Source organism: Phocoena phocoena, chromosome 2, assembly GCF_963924675.1.
Source record: "Phocoena phocoena chromosome 2, mPhoPho1.1, whole genome shotgun sequence".
In the NCBI taxonomy this organism is placed as follows: Eukaryota; Metazoa; Chordata; class Mammalia; order Artiodactyla; family Phocoenidae; genus Phocoena; species Phocoena phocoena.
The window spans coordinates 64,550,136-64,567,060 of record NC_089220.1 but is presented as its reverse complement, the minus strand read 5'-3'; the positions used below and the strand labels follow the sequence as shown (position 1 = coordinate 64,567,060).

The window sequence follows — 16,925 nt, the reverse complement described above, 5'->3', positions numbered from 1 at the left end:
CCAAGGGGGAGGGGGGAAGGGAGAGGGATGGACTGGGAGTTTGGGGTTGGTAGATGCAGGCCATTATATATAGTATGGATAAACAGCAAGGTCCTACTGTATAGCACAGGGAACTATATTCAATATCCTGTGATAAACCGTCATGGAAACGAATTTTTAAATATATATAAAAAACGGAATCATCTTGCTGCACAGCAAAAATTAACACAACATGGTAAATCAACTATATTTCAATTAAAAAAAAAAGAAGCCTGCATTCTAGAAAAAGGTTGCATTCTAAAAAAGGGTTTAATACAAGTCTACAAATAGCTACATAGAAGGGTGTGAGCTTCCTTCAGTTCCTGGAACATCATTTCCATTTCCTCTACTAGTATGCCTTTTTTTTTTTTTTTTTAAATGCGGTACGCGGGCCTCTCACTGTTGTGGCCTCTCCTGTTGCGGAGCACAGGCTCCGGACGCGCAGGCTCAGCGGCCATGGCTCACGGGCCCAGCCGCTCCGCGGCATGTGGGATCTTCCCGGACCGGGGCACGAACCCGTGTCCCCTGCTTTGGCAGGCGGACTCCCAACCACTGCGCCACCAGGGAAGCCCTAGTATGCCGTTTTTAAGAGTGAAGATGAAAATTGGTTAGAGACCATTTTTCTATGGCACACATTAAATTGTTTTAAGAAAGAAGGTGCAAGAAGGAGGGAGTCGGTATATATTTCATCTGTCTCCACATTAATACCTCCCTGGACCCAGTTCCTGGTGGCTCAACGCTGATCTGGCTGCTAATGGCAAGAAGAGTCCCCACAGATGTATTTTTCACATAGAATTGTCCGTATACACAAGCATTAATTGTGCACATTATATAAAAAGATAGTAGTGTTACCTTTACAGTGGGGGCGGGGTAGGGGGAACATGCATCTTAGTGGATAACATCCCATTCCAGATGTCAAACTGACTGCAGGAGGTGAGAGAAGTGCTGACTTCTCCAACCAAATATTACTACCTCTTACTGCGAGTGCACACTCCTCACAGCTCCTACGAATCTTAGGTATCTATTTCTGGGATGCCAGCTACACTGCTTTCCTGTTTCACAGCCTAAAAAGGCAGCAAGCCTTGCATGAGCTCCCTTTGTCACTGTTTTTTTGGTTTTGTTTTTTTTCCACCTTTGAGGCTTCCACTCTTATATAAGCAGACATTGTATAAACTGAAGGGGATTTTTTACGTACTCAGACTGTTTGGTGCATGTTTCCTAATGCATAATCCGTCATCATCATAAGAGGCAAAGACTGTCTCTTCAAGGTAACAAGTTAAAAAGCGGAGAGACAGAAAAGGTGCAGTGGCTCGTTTACCCTCATTCCAAGAATCAGTGGTGACAGCAGAGGGGGTAAGAAAAACAGACTTTTGCTCCCCAGGCTAACGCCTTAAACCTTACAATCCCTTTTTACATTGATAGTAGTATCACCCTTTTTCCCTGTCCTTTTCTTCTATTTTGAAAACTGATTCCATATACCCCCTGAGTACTGTAGTATGGCAACAAGACTAGGATGGGGGTTTTCACACAACTTCTAACAATAAAATATTGTTTTTCAAGCTAACCTTTCTTGAAAGACCCAAAACAACGAAAACACACAAGGGGCTGCTCTAGCCGGAAAGTAATAGTGTGGTATCTCAGAGGAATCCCAGGGACTCCTTCATCTGGGGCCCCCAGTGGGCTTCGAGAATCTGTGAATTCCCTCAAGTTATCTGCAGTGTCAGGGAGAAGCTGGGGAAGGAGACCACACTTCCCATCCATCTCAAAGAATCCGTGATCCCAGCAGGATCTAGGGCGCCTACCTTTCTGTTCAGCATGAGACTCAAGATCATTCCCACTTGTTGCAGTTTATTAATGCGCTTCCGAATCAAACCCCAGTGGTTTTGCTGAGGTCCTAATGGCTGTGCTACACTTTTGACTGTAAGTTCCAGAGGATCGGATTTAATAGCCCAAACGAGGATTTCTGTTAATATAGTGAAGGAAGGGATAAGCTTATTCAATAAGCCACCATACTACTCTGGAACCTCCAACACTTACCAAACCCCTCCGAATCAGCTCATTTCTCAATAAAATTATAATGTTATTCATGTATTTACTTGCTCATTTATTCATTCGATTAATATGTATGGAACCCCTATTTATCAGGGGTTGTAGCAGTGAATTAGACAGATATGGCTTCTGCCTTCAGGAAGCTTACAGTCCAGTGAATTAATATACAATTAGATTCACTGATCACACAATAGATGCTATATGATTCGTTTGGCACATTGCATGTATTATCTCATTTAATTTTAATGACAGTAAGGTGGGTAACCATTATTATCTTTACTTTTTTAGTTAAGGAGACAGTAGAGTACTTGCTGAACGGGGTGGAAGTTTAGATTCCAGGTCATCTGCCTCTAGACTGTGAATTTATAACCAATAGTCTCCTTTAGGAGCATGTAAAAGTAAATATTAGAAGACCTTTTGGAACATAGCCCACTTTGCTTGTACCTTTAACCATAACAGTGGACCTGCCTATCCAAATACCTAACCAAATGTTTCTAGTCCAAGAAATGTTCCTTGTTTGTCAGGCTATCCTGGGAGGTGCCTTTTAAAATGTTCAGCAGAAAAGGCAGGCACTCATCAGTCTCAGTAGGACTTCATTTCTAAGTGGTGTAATTAAAATTAGAACAAGAGACTTAATAGTAATTGTGCACAGTCACCCGCAGCTATTACATAGTGTGGAAGGGCTAGCTGTAAATGCAACCCGAAAACACACCTTAAACAATCTCTCTTTCATCTAAGAAAACATTATCACTGGAGAGTAATACCTTATCACTGGAAAAACATTATTACCGGAGAGACTCATTAGTGACTTGAAATTGGGATTATCTGGCTTTGTTTTGTGTCCGTGGTAATGTAGCGTTGTTGAGACAATACAATAGATGCTGAGAAAATCAAAGGGATGGTCAATGGTAGAAACAAAGACTTCCTCCAATGTGTAAAGGAGGCAAGTGAACGTCACTAAACGAGAGCACCTGAGCATTGTGCGTGGGGACTTGAGATCACCCCAGCTCCTCCCAAGGCAGCTCTCCTGGATCTCAGAGAAGAGTTGGGTTGTTCTCCATGGAATAAATGGATGATATAAATAAAGAATGTGCAAAATTACAAGAAGGAGGCCTTTCTGGCCTGGAGTCTAAGAGTAAAAAATGTTAAAGCGAAAAGGAGGGAAATGAATACCTGGGTGCTAACCAAAAGGATGCAGTTTGCCCATGGCTTCAGTGATGCCAAAAGGGTGAGCTAAGAAAACACACTGCGTTCTCTGATGAAATCCCTGATCCTCATTGAAAAGAATGGTTCGGAGCTTACTAGTCTCTAGCAGTTAGGTCTACCAGGTCCAAGCGATCTCCAGCTCTTATCTGTCATAACTCATTCCTAAACACTAAAACCCTTGAGGCGTTCTTTTTTCTTTTTTTTTTTTAATGCATAAAAAAAGAGCCGCAGTTGACTCTACACAAAAGTTGCCCATGAAATCCTTGGGTCATCCTTGTTTTGATTTTTGTGTATTTGTATTCCCCTTGGTATGGATGGCATGAAATTTTCAATTTGCAAAAAGATTTAATCAACAGTAAATGTTTTGAATCAGATTAATACACAAATACTTTAAGAGCTATGTATTTATTCTGTCCTGCTCGGTACGTTTCTTCTTGTTTCTGAAGGGCAATGCAAAGCCATAGATGCTCTAATGAATTCTTTGAAACAGGCAGGTGTGTTAAGGGTTAATAGTGATGAATGTTTATCTTAAAAATCTCAGGGTCTTCCTCAGAATTTTCCCCCTTCTCCTTGACACATCAAAAGAGGGAAATTATCTATGAGACTATTTGTCTGTGTTTTCAGGACAGCACATTTACATACGAGGCAATCAATATAAGCAAGCCCACGTCTTCCAAGAATCCTTAATTACATGTCTAAGAATGCATATGTATTGACATGTAATACTTGTGTTTCTGCAGAGTCCCCTCCACCCTTTTGAGTTGACATGTGCTAAGACTCTCTGAAAGCAGTAAAATCAAGAGTGTAACAGGCAAATGTACGAGTTGTTAAATGTGATGGCAAAATAAAAAAAAAAAATTTTTAAGCTTCAGTCAGTACGATCAGTAGAATAAAAAAAATTAAAAAAATAAAAAGACAGCCGGCAAACTGTCTATCATGTGATGAAATTTGACAGTAGGGATTATGGCTTTGATGGACCAGAACAGCTAATAGAAGAAGCTGACATTTTTGAAACCCTGCTAATTAAGGGTTCCTTCCTTAATATTAAAATAAAGTCTTTGTCTGGGTTTTATGGTTGGAGAATCAGGTGTTTTCATTAATATATGCCAGTCAGTCTTAATAAGCTTGGAGGGCAGAGGAAGTTATTATTGAGTGACCTTCTACAAAATAAGCATGTTGCTAAGGGCTCTAACCCTGCCCCGTTCAGACTGATGAATCTCATTTCCAATGCAAAAGCTTCACAAGAAATCCAAGTATTCTCTGTGCAATCACGGAAAATAATCCTTGTGTCTCTTGTAATGTCCAGAATTGCCACTTACTACACTACTACTGTACAATGAATATTACAATACATATTATTTTTCTAGCACAATTGTCTACATTTCTGAATTGCCCAGAATAGAAAAATTTATTGTGAAGACACTTGTATTGAAAAGTCGGCTCATTTTAATACTTTTCAAATAGTCATCTACTCTGTTCATGAATTATAATGCTTAGAACACATCTGACAATACTAGCTTTGAAAAAGAGATATGTCTATATTATTATATATTCATTTTCAAATCGATTTCAAACAGATTTTACACCATTCATTGAAATTCATTGAAATGATAAATTCACAGTTGGATTTTGATTGACTCTTAATCCAATTTCACTTTTGATAAGTTTTCACCCCTCTGTTCCCACCCACCCCCAACCTTTCTCAACCAAGATATTTTTTGTTCTTCTGTTGGTTTTTTAACACAAAACTGAGGGGATGTGGTAAAACTGATGGGGTATGGTATTGAAGGTTTTGGTGACTGTAATGGAAAGCTTGTCAATGGACTGGCAAATTGAGTTAATGTGTTAATCCCCACAGTACAGGGGATTTCTCTGGCTAATTTCCAATGTACTGGCGCCTACCTTCTGAAAGTCATGTTTATTACAACTTGCTGTTGATTCACAACCTAGAGCAAATCTCTGAAAGAGTTTTTCAGTTACTGAGTCATTACCACCGTCTCTAGATGACATGGAAGTGTGCATGGAGGGTTTGTGGTGCTGGGGTTTTGTGGTTGCCCAGCATTAGCTACCTTCTCCTCACCTTGAGTTCTTTCTGCCTGTCCTAGGAAGAGAAGTTGGGTAACATCTCTGTTGCTGGATGCAAGGTCAGGTAGAAAGACAACAAACCTACTAAAGTCTCTTTGGAGAAGGAAGGAGCTAGATTAAAAATTGCAGCATGCACCATGGGTTTTGTGCTCACCCATGGGAAAGAAAAAACCATCCAAGTGAGATGAGAGCCTTAGATCCAGGGCTTCAATATGTGGGGCAAGTAGTTAATTCAAAGTGTGGCAATTATCTCCGCCTACATCTATGGGAAAAAAATAGTCTCTGAGACACAGGCCTGTGAAGAAAAACAAGATATGACTTTTCTTGTAAGTGATTTATTAAAACCATTCTTCGCTGTTTTAAAAGTATTTAAAAAGTATTTTAAAATATTTAATGAACACTATCATAGATCCATCTCCTTAGGGCCAAAATAAATCACCTAGTGTTTACTGAGCCTCTACCCAATGCCTTCCCGATGACCTAGGCTTAACCTAAGAATAGTGTAGCACGATACCCCTGCCCTATAAGCTCCAGTGTAGTTAGAACGCCGTTGTGTCTTGGATTGCCCCCATCTTTTCAGCAAAGCCACCTGTCCCTTCTCATTCTCTCTGTGTGAAGCCAGCATGGGAGTTGCTCTCCCAGACACTTTGGGTTCACGGCCGCCTCTGGACCCATCCACACCAGGGCTCCTAACCAAACTGTGGAGGGAGCAAATGATTGATAAATATTTGGTTGACTGAAGTCTTTTCAATTGTAGATTAAATCTAAAAATTCAGTCCTTTTATTCTAAAGCCGTTCCTCTCTTTCTTTTTTTTTTTTTTTTCTTGCACCTCTCCCCTTTAATGTCATCTTCATGGTATCCTTCTACTTCCTGTTCTGCTACTCCAGGGATTCTGTGGTTCTAGGGCAGCATTGTCCAATAGAAGTATATTGCAAACTATGTATGTAATTTTAAATTTTCTAGTAGCCACATCATAAAAGTTAAACACAAACAAGTACGATTAATTTTAATAATATGATAATATATTTTATTCTAACATACCCAAAATATTATTTTAATATGTAATCAATATAAGATATTTTGCATTCTTTTACTTACTGTACTAAGTCTGAAACCTGGTGTGATTTTACACCTACAGCACATTCTAATTCAGACTAGCCCCATTCCAGGTGCTCAGTAACCACCTGTGGCCACTATATTAGACAGCACGGCTTTAGAGAATATTTATGGTTAAAGTGCTGGGGTGTCCGAACCCCAGACATACAATGCCAAATTATATGACTGTTATTAGAGTATTTTTCTGGTGAGACAGAACGTAGAATTTATCAGATTTCCAAAAGGGCTGCTCTTCCCACTACCACCAGACTCCCGCCCCCAGTATCTTAAGAAACACAGCCTTGCTTTTAGCCTCTGGAACGACTCTGTCTTTTGACTCATTTTCTCTACTTGCCAGTTCTATTTACACTCCCTATTCTAACAAGACTCTCAGACTGTTATTAAACAGTTGTGAATTTAACTTATTCCTTTAAAATAGCACCTAGAGAGTGCTCAGAGTATTGACTTGCTTCATAGAAAAGAACCTCAAAGGGCTTCCCTGGTGGCACAGTGGTTGAGAGTCTGCCTGCCGATGCAGGGGACACGGGTTCGTGCCACGGTCCGGGAAGATCCCACGTGCCACGGAGCGGCTGGGCCCATGAGCCGTGGCCGCTGAGCCTGCGCGTCCGGAGCCTGTGCTCCGCAAGGGGAGAGGCCACAACAGTGAGAGGCCCGCGTACCGCAAAAAAAAAAACCCCACAAAAACAAAAACAAACAAACAAAAAAAGAACCTCCAATACTACCACAGCTGGTAGTTATAACAGCCAAAATAAAAGAGAAGTGTATTCGCCCTTCTACTTATGGTAATTCACTAGGAATAAGTTAGACACTAGACCCACCGTGCCCACATGGCATTCAGGAACTTCCCAAGATGTGCTAAAACATATCAACAGGGAAGGTTCTAGAAGGGTCAGCAATCGCTCACAGCACAGAGAATTTTATTCCTCCTTGTTCTCTTCATTGGGTTATTAACTCCAAAATTAATTTCTTGACATGGGCCAACCACCCACTTTCTACAGTGGCTAAAATATTTTTGTACAGCTTGTGATTTTCTCGGATGAGACTTTTCAAGACCCTTCACAGGATGTGGAGGAGGAGAGCCATTTGTTTCAAATACAGAAACTATTGCGTTAACATAGCGCTTCAATCTGAAAAAACAAGATGTCAGTTGAACACGATCCTTCTTTTATTTTGCTTTCTCTTAAACATAAATTTCTCTTGAGGTGTATAATCGCAGTATCTTTGTTAAGCTTTTCTCGTTTTGCTGGTTTTTGTTTTTCTCTCAACAGCATCGCTTAAACCTTGTGACTTAGCTCCTGGTGAGGGTTGGTGTTTCTAATCTTCCATCATAGGATAGCCCCTTTAAAAACTATCATCAGGAATGATTAATTATATTATTTGTGTGCATTTTATCAATTACTATTATTTGTGTCTAGTATTATTTGTGTGCATTAAACCCCCAAGTTTTAGTCGTATAAACCATATTGTTTTAGCGTGACTAGAAAAAAATTAAATAACCTGTGTAACTTTCAAAACACAAGTGGAAAAGTCAGCCCCATAATTATTATTGTTTTCTGATCCATTTACCTTTATTTAAAATAAAAGGACTGTTCAGAATCAGGGAAAGATTTAAATTTCAATTTAACCTTACAAGCATTTTCTACTTTTTCTTGTTTCCATGACCAAAAAAAGGAAGACAAAATTCACTATGAGAATAACAAAAACAATTAAACAAAAATTGAGATATATTGATACTGAAGCCTAGCTATGCATAACATGCATCTCAGTGTGTATCCAGTTTTAAATGACAAATACTGAACCATGTAAAATTTGAGAATAATGGATTAACTATGCCAGTATCAAGTATTTTATGTTGATTGGTCTCCTTACCACCAACGTAATGAAGATGCTTTGAAAGTGAGATCTTACTATTCGTTTGATCTTCAGAAAAGGGAGATTTGACTTCAGTTATTTTTAAGATTGTTAATGCTTCTTTCTTGGCATCATTTCACTTTTTACTATGATGTAACCTCCAATTGCATCCTTTTTTCCTTCCCAGCACTGTGATAAATACTAAAAAGTTGGCCTTTCCTGCCCTACAGCCTACTTTAAAACTTGAAAACTGTAGGAAACTTGTAAAGCAAGGTTTTAAAATTTCTTGATTGAGTCACTTCCACAAATCCCTGGGCTCATTATGTAATGCCCCCTCAGTATTACAGAATTCTGTAAGTTCTCCTTTTACCTGGTGTCTCTTAATGAAAGGAAAAGAATATTGACATATTAAAACTATTCCAAAACCACTGCTTCTGTAACGTGGGGTGATGGAGAAATACCTAAACCATGTTTACAAGAAAAAATGAAATTTTGCAAATAATTTATTTCTTCAACAGAAAAAAATTGGGATGGGGAATACTTCAAACTCCGGATCTGTTTTGTACACAGGCTATTTCTAGCGGTACTTAAATATGCTCAACTGGATCCTGAGTCTCTATGGTGATCCGTCTAACACTTTTGAAAATGTAGCAATCAGTGTTGATTACTGCTTGATCAATTCAACTATTGGCAATGATAGTCATAGAGGCAGACCTGTTCCAAGTAACCACCCGTACGTTTGAATCAGTCTCTGCCATTTGTTCTTTATTTCCTCTTTTGTTCCATTTCTTCACCAGCCTGCCTTTTCCTTTTTCCTCTCTGAGAACTAAGAAATCCACTGGAATTATCTTCTGACACTTCTTAATCAAAGTTCAGAACTGTTTATGCAGTACTCTCTTTGGATACCGAGGTTGCAGATTCTCAAGTCGGGCACTCCAAGGGTTATAGAGAAGCATACAAAAAACAAAATAAGTACTTGGCCTCCCCGATTCCCAAAGGAGTTGAAATGTTTATTTCTGAAGATAAAATAAACACATGGCATGGTATCTTTTAGCTCAAATTCTTCTAAAGGAAGGCTCTGTTAACATCTGTGAGAAGAGAGTGGATTCATTTCTTATTTGATGACATTGGAAGGATTTTTCATTCTACCTCATCGTTCTGATATAGAACCTTTCTTTCTTCTTGTTCTACTAATTTATACACGTATTTCTGTAACAGACCCGATGCTTTTATGCATTTTTCTTCAGATAAGTCAGCAAATACATAGAATGAGACAGAGCAGTAAAGAACATCAAGTTTCTGTCAAAACAGTTCATAAATATTCAGTAGAGTTCTGCAATACATAGGAAGTTACGAAGATGGCATTAAGATACCAGTAAATCCTAAGAAAACCTATGCTAATCAAGCTATCACATCTTATTATATTTTATTCTTTTATCACTTTATTATCTCTCAATAATATAAATGTGACCCCCCCCCCCCAAAAAAAACCCCTACAAATCCTAATCTGCTGTGGCGAGATAGAATTTCCATCTTATCCTGGGTCAGGATTTTCTAACCGTGATCTCACAGTCTCTTGGTAGATCTGAAAGCCTAACCTGGCAGTTAGGTTTCCAAACCACTCGCCACTAACGCAGTCCTCTCTCAGGCATGACCTTCTATTCAAATACTGCAGGCATTCCCTGTGGGAACGGGGCCTGGCTGCAAAAGGAGTCCTGAAAAAGGGCTTAACTAGTAGCACCCCCAAGTCCCCTCGGTAATCTAGCGCCCTCCAGAAATCTACAAAAACCCAGCGCCTTCCAAAAGGTTTAAGAAATTCCACCTTAAATGGCAGGTTTGAATGACCTTCTTTACGTGCTAAAAATGAACTTTGTATTATTCCTAAGACTGAAAATATATTGAAAGAAAGAAAGAAATAGGTTTTATCATCTTGCTTTATAAAAGTATCTATCCTCTTAAGTTATTCCAATATAGAGACGACTAGCAACATTGCTGCCTGTTCCTCATTTGTAGCAAACTCTTTCAATCAAAGGAGCACTGAATTCAATGATTTGCACTCCTGGTACATTGCTGTAGTTAAAAAGTATTTGCTCACCACAGGAGGCCAAGCAAAGGCTATTGACATGCTTGCTTGATGTATGAAAAGACAAATTAGTCCCCTATCCTATCTACCAGCAGGGTACAATGACCGGACATGGAAAAGTCAACTCAAACCACTGAATGATATATTTACATTTTTTTCCAGCAAACTTCAGTGTTACCAAATCAACTGTGTCAAGTGTTCAACTTGCATGCAAGCTAATAGAATGTGAAATAAATTTGAGGAAGGCCAGGTGGTTTAGTTGACAGCGTGGGATGGCACTAGTGGCTATGGCTTATCCTGGAGGAATCTTGGTAGCTTTGAGTGGGGAAAGGCAGAGAGAAAGGAGTTGAAACAAAATGCTGTTTCTGGATACGACTGCTTATTACTCGCAGCCTGTCTCCGACACCTTATACACTCTCAGCTGTTTTCTAGCACTAAGCAATAAGGGAGAGGAATTTTTATTTTAGAGTCACTCAGCTTCAGTAAAGGTAGACCAAGTGAGCATGGTTGGAAACAGTCATGCTTTTCCTTCTTGTGCTAGGGAAACAATTCAAATTCCCATGGGTCTGTTCCTTAAATTTAATAAACAGAACATGTTAATTTTTTTTTTTTTTTTGCGGTACACGGGCCTCTCACCGTTGTGGCCTCTCCCGTTGCGGAGCACAGGCTCCGGACACACAGGCTCAGCGGCCATGGCTCACGGGCCCAGCCGCTCCGCGGCATGTGGGATCTTCCCAGACCGGAGCACGAACCCGTGTCCCCTGCATTGGCAGGCGGACTCTCAACCACTGCGCCACCAGGGAAGCCCTGTTAATTTTTTAAAATTACCATATAAAGTGATTGAGTTTGGTTCTCACATGTGCCTTGTTATATAATTTGCACTAACCAGAAGAACACAATATTAAGGGGAAGAAATGCTGTACCTTTCCATTATGTAGGTCATAATTGTAGATCAAAGATGGGACCAATAATCAATATAAAATGAAAATTCTCTAAATTTCTGCTGTCAGTGATTTGAAGGGATAGTTAAGAAATAATAATTTGGGGGCTTCTCTGATGGTGCAGTGGTTAAGAATCCACCTGCCAGTGCAGGTGAGACGTGTTCCAGCCCTGGTCCGGGAAGATCACACATGCGACGGAGCAAGTAAGCCCGTGCGCCACAGCTACTGAGCCCGCGAGCCACAACTACCAAGCCTGCATGCCACAGCTACTGAAGCCCACATGCCTAGAGCCCGTGCTCCTCAACAAGAGAAGCCACCGCAATGAGAAGCCCATGCACCACAACAAAGAGTAGCCCCCGCTCGCCACAACTAGAGAAAGCCCGCACGCAGCAATGAGGACCCAATGCAGCCCAAAATAAAGAAATAAATTTATTTTAAAAAAAGAAATAATCATTTTATGAAACTTTGTGAAAATTCAGTTAATGAACAAATGAACTAGCAAACTAACCACAGTTTTGTTATAGATGGGGGAAAAACGTTATAAAAGATAGCTATATTATCTTTCAAAGTTCCTTGTAAAACCTGCTCTTTCTCAGCATTTATAAAATCCTATGCTCAGTTAAACTCAGTTGGTTTCTATATAAGAAGTTATAGCTCTCAATGCATACGGCAAATACTTCTTGGGAATGAGAATATTATTATGGTGCTATATTGTAACTCATTTTAGAGTAGTAAATAATGTTATAATAATAATAATACCAGAAATAATAAAAGGAACCAACCTAAACTTGTCCAAATCAAGCACAGATAAAGCAAATTTTTTAAGCCTAAATATCCATCTTTTATTCATTCAACAAACATTTGTGACAGACCTCCTATGTACAAGACACTAGTCCTAGTTCTCAGTGGGCAAAGATTTTGAAGAGTTGCTAACTGGAGATTTGAGGGTACCTAATTAACTATAGTAATATAGGATTGAAACTCTATATATTTTTCCTACTTCAAGCTCACATGAAGCAATGTCTATTCATCAAGTAAAAAATCCCTGGTCTTGGGCTTCCCTGGTGGCGCAGTGGTTGAGAGTCCGCCTGCCGATGCAGGGGACACGGGTTCGTGCCCCGGTCTGGGAAGATCCCACATGCCGCGGAGCGGCTGGGCCCGTGAGCCATGGCCGCTGAGCCTGCGCGTCCGGAGCCTGTGCTCCGCAACGGGAGAGGCCACAACAATGAGAGGCCCGCGTACCATAATTAAAAAAAAAAAAAAAAAATCCCTGGTCTTAGTTTCTGCAGTCTATTTTGAGGCACAGAATTTAGTGGCAGGTGAGTTCCAAGTCCATCTTACCTAGGCAGTCTTCGTAGGAGAGAGAAGCAAATCACACAAGGGTTTAGTGAGAAAAGAGAGTTAGCCAATAGGGCTTACAGTCTTACTTCTACCACTAAACACCTGGGTAAACTTGAACAAGCATTTTAACTTCTCAGAACTGTGACGTTTTCACCTATTAAATAAGGGGGGGTATTATTGGATGTTTTTCAAGTCTCTTCCAGCTCTAAAAATCTAATTAAATGAAGTGAAAACACTATGAGAAATGTTGAAAGTGATAGATAAATGTGGTGATGATGATAATGGCTCAAGGCCTGTGTATAAGTAGACTTCTGTCTACCCCCATATCTGTTTCAGTTTAGTACACCTGCTTTCGTGCCTTCTTTTGGCCCAAGAGTACATGGCAAAGCATCCTTAGCCCAGGGGATTGCCAGGCTGCCTGCCCTCAGCCTCCTCCCTCCATGGTGCCCAATGTTCTCTCCTGAATAAAAGTGAAGCCACAGGACAAAGGAGTTCAGATGTCCCTGCTCAGCCTCCCTGACTGCAAAGGTGCTACCAGAGAAGTGGTAGGTTGAGTCAAGCAGACTTTAACCAAATACTGGCCTTTTCTGTACTCATATTCTTGTTCTGTAAAATCGGGGTCATCATACCAGTTCAAAAGATGGTTATGAGGATTAATCAAAGAAAGTATGAGAAGTATGTATACATAGTGGTAGTAGCTAATAATACTGTTATTGCTGTAGTCAAGGCTCAGAGCATGCATCACTTCTGCTGTACCCACTGCTAATTAAAGAGATGTTCCAAAGAGACCACGCAAACCCTAAGGATTCCTCACCAAAGTTACACAGGAATATACATGCCTGTCATCCATTCTTATCCACCAAACAGCAGCGACAATAGTGCTTATTTCTCACAAGGCAATTTCCTCTGCATGGTTTCACTGGATTTTCGAAATTAGGCTGTGAGGCACGTAAAGCAAGTCTTGTTTCCATCCCAGCGCTCAGGCCACTGCGTTGCACCATTCCAAAGTGTGGCACTCCAGGGGGTGCCATTCATGTAGAATACAATGTGAGCGATACCCCCCAGGGTCCTGCAGAGCAGCAATACTGCCACTTTCAGAATAGGAAACTGAAGCTCAGAGAGGTTAAATGAATTGTCCAAGGTCACACAGCAGAGGAGGAAAAGATTCTGATCTCCAAGTCCGTTTATAACTCCAGCTATTCTGTGCTTTCCCCTACGCTGTGTGACCTTTATTACAGAACATACATGAAGACTATGACAGGGTCAAATTCCAGGATACCCCAAAGCCTAATATGGGATGGAGAGGCTGGCACTGAGAATTTGACCCTGTCACAGTCCTCAAGAGACTGAAGGACAAAGTCCTCCCCGTGTCATAGTGTGATGTGGCCCATTGCGACTCAGTCTTGTTCTAGACGCCCTATATACTCAGGACATCATTTTGTGGAGAGGAAGCGCCTACACATCTAAGTAAATCAGGCTGTGGAGATAGTGGCCTGCTCCTCCTCCCCGTATGACTGGCTTACATGAATATTCAAGAACCAACACCCCTACAAAATCGATTGTGTCTCCCACCTGTGTTGTCATCTTATCACAATCTGTGCTGTGTGCCAAAGGGCACATTGCAGTGTTAAAGAAAGACTCGGAGTTTGAGAAAAGTGACAGAAATAGTTATTAAAGTGCTGCAATGGGGCTTCCCTGGTGGCGCAGTGGTTGAGAGTCCGCCTGCCGATGCAGGGGAGGCGGGTTCGTGCGACAGAGCGGCTGGGCCCGTGAGCCATGGCCGCTGAGCCTGCGCTCCGCAGCGGGAGAGGCCACAACAGTGAGAGAGGCCCGCGTACCGCAAAAAAAAAAAAAAAAAAAAAAAAAGTGCTGCAATTGGACTCCACGTAAAATGAGAGTGACTTCCTCATACTCATTAACCTCCAAACAAAACAACCATCAAGAAATATTAAAACACACATTTCATTAGTTTCATTTAATTTCTTAATTGCTCCAAGTCAGTTTACCCATTTATTGCTGTGTGAAATGCTTAGAGGCAAGGCGCACATTAAAGGGATTATTTCCATGTAATCCCTCCCTCCCAGAGGGTAGGAACCCATCACTTATGAATCCTGATTTACGTACGCTCTGTAACAATATCAAATGGAGGAAATAGTTATTGTGAAATTATAGAGTCAGTAGTTGGGTAATACAGGAGAGCGTAATTTAATAGCAAAGAGAAAGTACCTCATTTTCAGTGAAAGGTATGCAAGCCTTTCTCAGGAATAGCTATTAACCAAACTGAATTTAGCCTCCCATTTTTCGGCCTCTACCTCTGTTAATTGATAGATGCTGAAGATGTGTTGACTGTTAAGAGTTTAATCAAATGGTGTCTGGGAGTCGATGTGATCATTTTACCGGGACTTGGAGTTCTGGGGATGATAATTGCTCTGAGTATTCCGCTCACTGTGACAGTGTGCCCACCACCAGCCTTCCTTCTTGGCAGGAAAAAGAGTGCAGGCAGTCGGGTGGAATTTGGAGGGATGCTGCAAATTACACAGGAAAGGCAGGTGAGGTAGGAAGCGGTTCTAGGTAAATATCCACCAAGAAACTTGTGACGGTCTGAACTTCTGGCAGTTTCTGTAGCACATCATAGCTGGCCTGAGACCATTAAACTCCAGAGGAATGGGAAAGCCATTAGTGACCCGGGAAAGAGCTTTTTCTTGTTCTGTTGCTAACACATCTCTCCCTGCCATAGTACCTGTAACCCAGCTACATTATTTTAGGACCATGATTGCTATTCTTGGAAGGAGGTAAGAGTTATAGCATCAGAGGAGTACAGAGGTAAGGCCAGTCCTTACGAGTGTCTTCTGCCCCTCAGACAGCACACGCCCCAGACAGGGGCCACGCCTGACAGCATTGCAAAAGGCAGTGCTTCCATTCCAGGCTGGCCCTCTTCTGGTATTTGATATTCATTCTCTACCTTTAGCGTCAGCCTAATACAAAGAGTATACAAAATAAAACATTTTTTAAAGCCCTCAAGGCTTTAAAAAGGTTTGTACCATGTATTTTATTAGATTGAAGGCAAAACAAGCTGATACCAGCAGAAAAAAATGGCTGCTTCAGACCCCAGCTGACCTCTTTTGCATGGAAAATTCTCCATATGATTACAGAGCTAATGAGTAATAGTTAATGAAAACATTATGCCTTTGCATATATTTGTAAGCAGCACTTCTTCCATTTAAATTTACATAGAAATAAGCTGATATGTATAAATACACATCCTGGAAATCTGTGTATTTTAAGGAAAATCCTCATCCGCTATCTCTGGTTGTTTCTATACAAAGCTCAAACTTCGCAATAAGCAAACTGTAGAATTCAGTCAATCATCCGGTTGACACCAAACATGCAAGAATTTGATGATGCGTGGATAAAACAGCTGAAGTCAGGCCGACTCATCCACATTTCACAGAATGGTTTGGCTTTATGCAAACAACAGTGTATGAGAAAAAAACTGGGCTAAACAATTGCTAAATAAATACATGTGGGGAAAAAAACCTTTCTCTTTCAATTTCAAGAATCCTTAAGCTTGTGAGGATAAAGACTAAGGACCAGGATTGTTTCCGGAGGCTTCATAGATTTCCTTTTCTGTTCAGAAGCTGAATCGCAGTGGGGCTAAATTTTTTTTTTTTAACATCTTTATTGGAGTATAATTGCTATACAATGGTGTGTTAGTTTCTGCTTTATAACAAAGTGAATCAGCTATACATATACATATATCCCCATATCTCCTCCCCCTTGCGTCTCCCTCCCACCCTACCTATCCCACCCCTCTAGGCGGTCACAAAGCACCGAGCTGATCTCCCTGTGCTATGTGGCTGCTTCCCACCAGCTATCTATTTTACGTTTGGTAGTGTATACGTGTCCATGCCACTCTCTCACTTCGTCCCAGCTTCCCCTTCCCCCTCCCCGTGTCCTCAAGTCCATGCTCCAGTAGGTAAATTTGAAAATGAAAGCCTGTGACAACTTTCTTTCCCACTCTTCTTTCTCTTCGCCCTCTAGGTGGAGCTGACAGGCAGCAGCGTCTTTGACTATGTCCACCCCGGGGACCACGTGGAGATGGCAGAGCAGCTGGGCATGAAGCTCCCGCCCGGGCGGGGTCTCCTCTCGCAGGGCACCGCTGAAGATGCAGCCAGCTCAGCATCTTCCTCTTCCCAGTCAGAAACCCCAGAGCCAGGTGGGACTTGCAATTCCA

General features: G+C 41.1%; 1 protein-coding gene across 1 annotated transcript in view; it reads left to right on the top strand.

Moving 5' to 3' along the window:
• The window catches only part of NPAS3 (neuronal PAS domain protein 3), a 757,552-nt gene that overhangs the window by 614,053 nt on the left and 126,574 nt on the right, over positions 1-16,925 (top strand). The window contains exon 6 of the mRNA XM_065871683.1: positions 16,733-16,907. Coding sequence (XP_065727755.1) covers positions 16,733-16,907 — 175 coding nt within the window. The remainder of the gene's footprint in view (positions 1-16,732; positions 16,908-16,925) is intronic.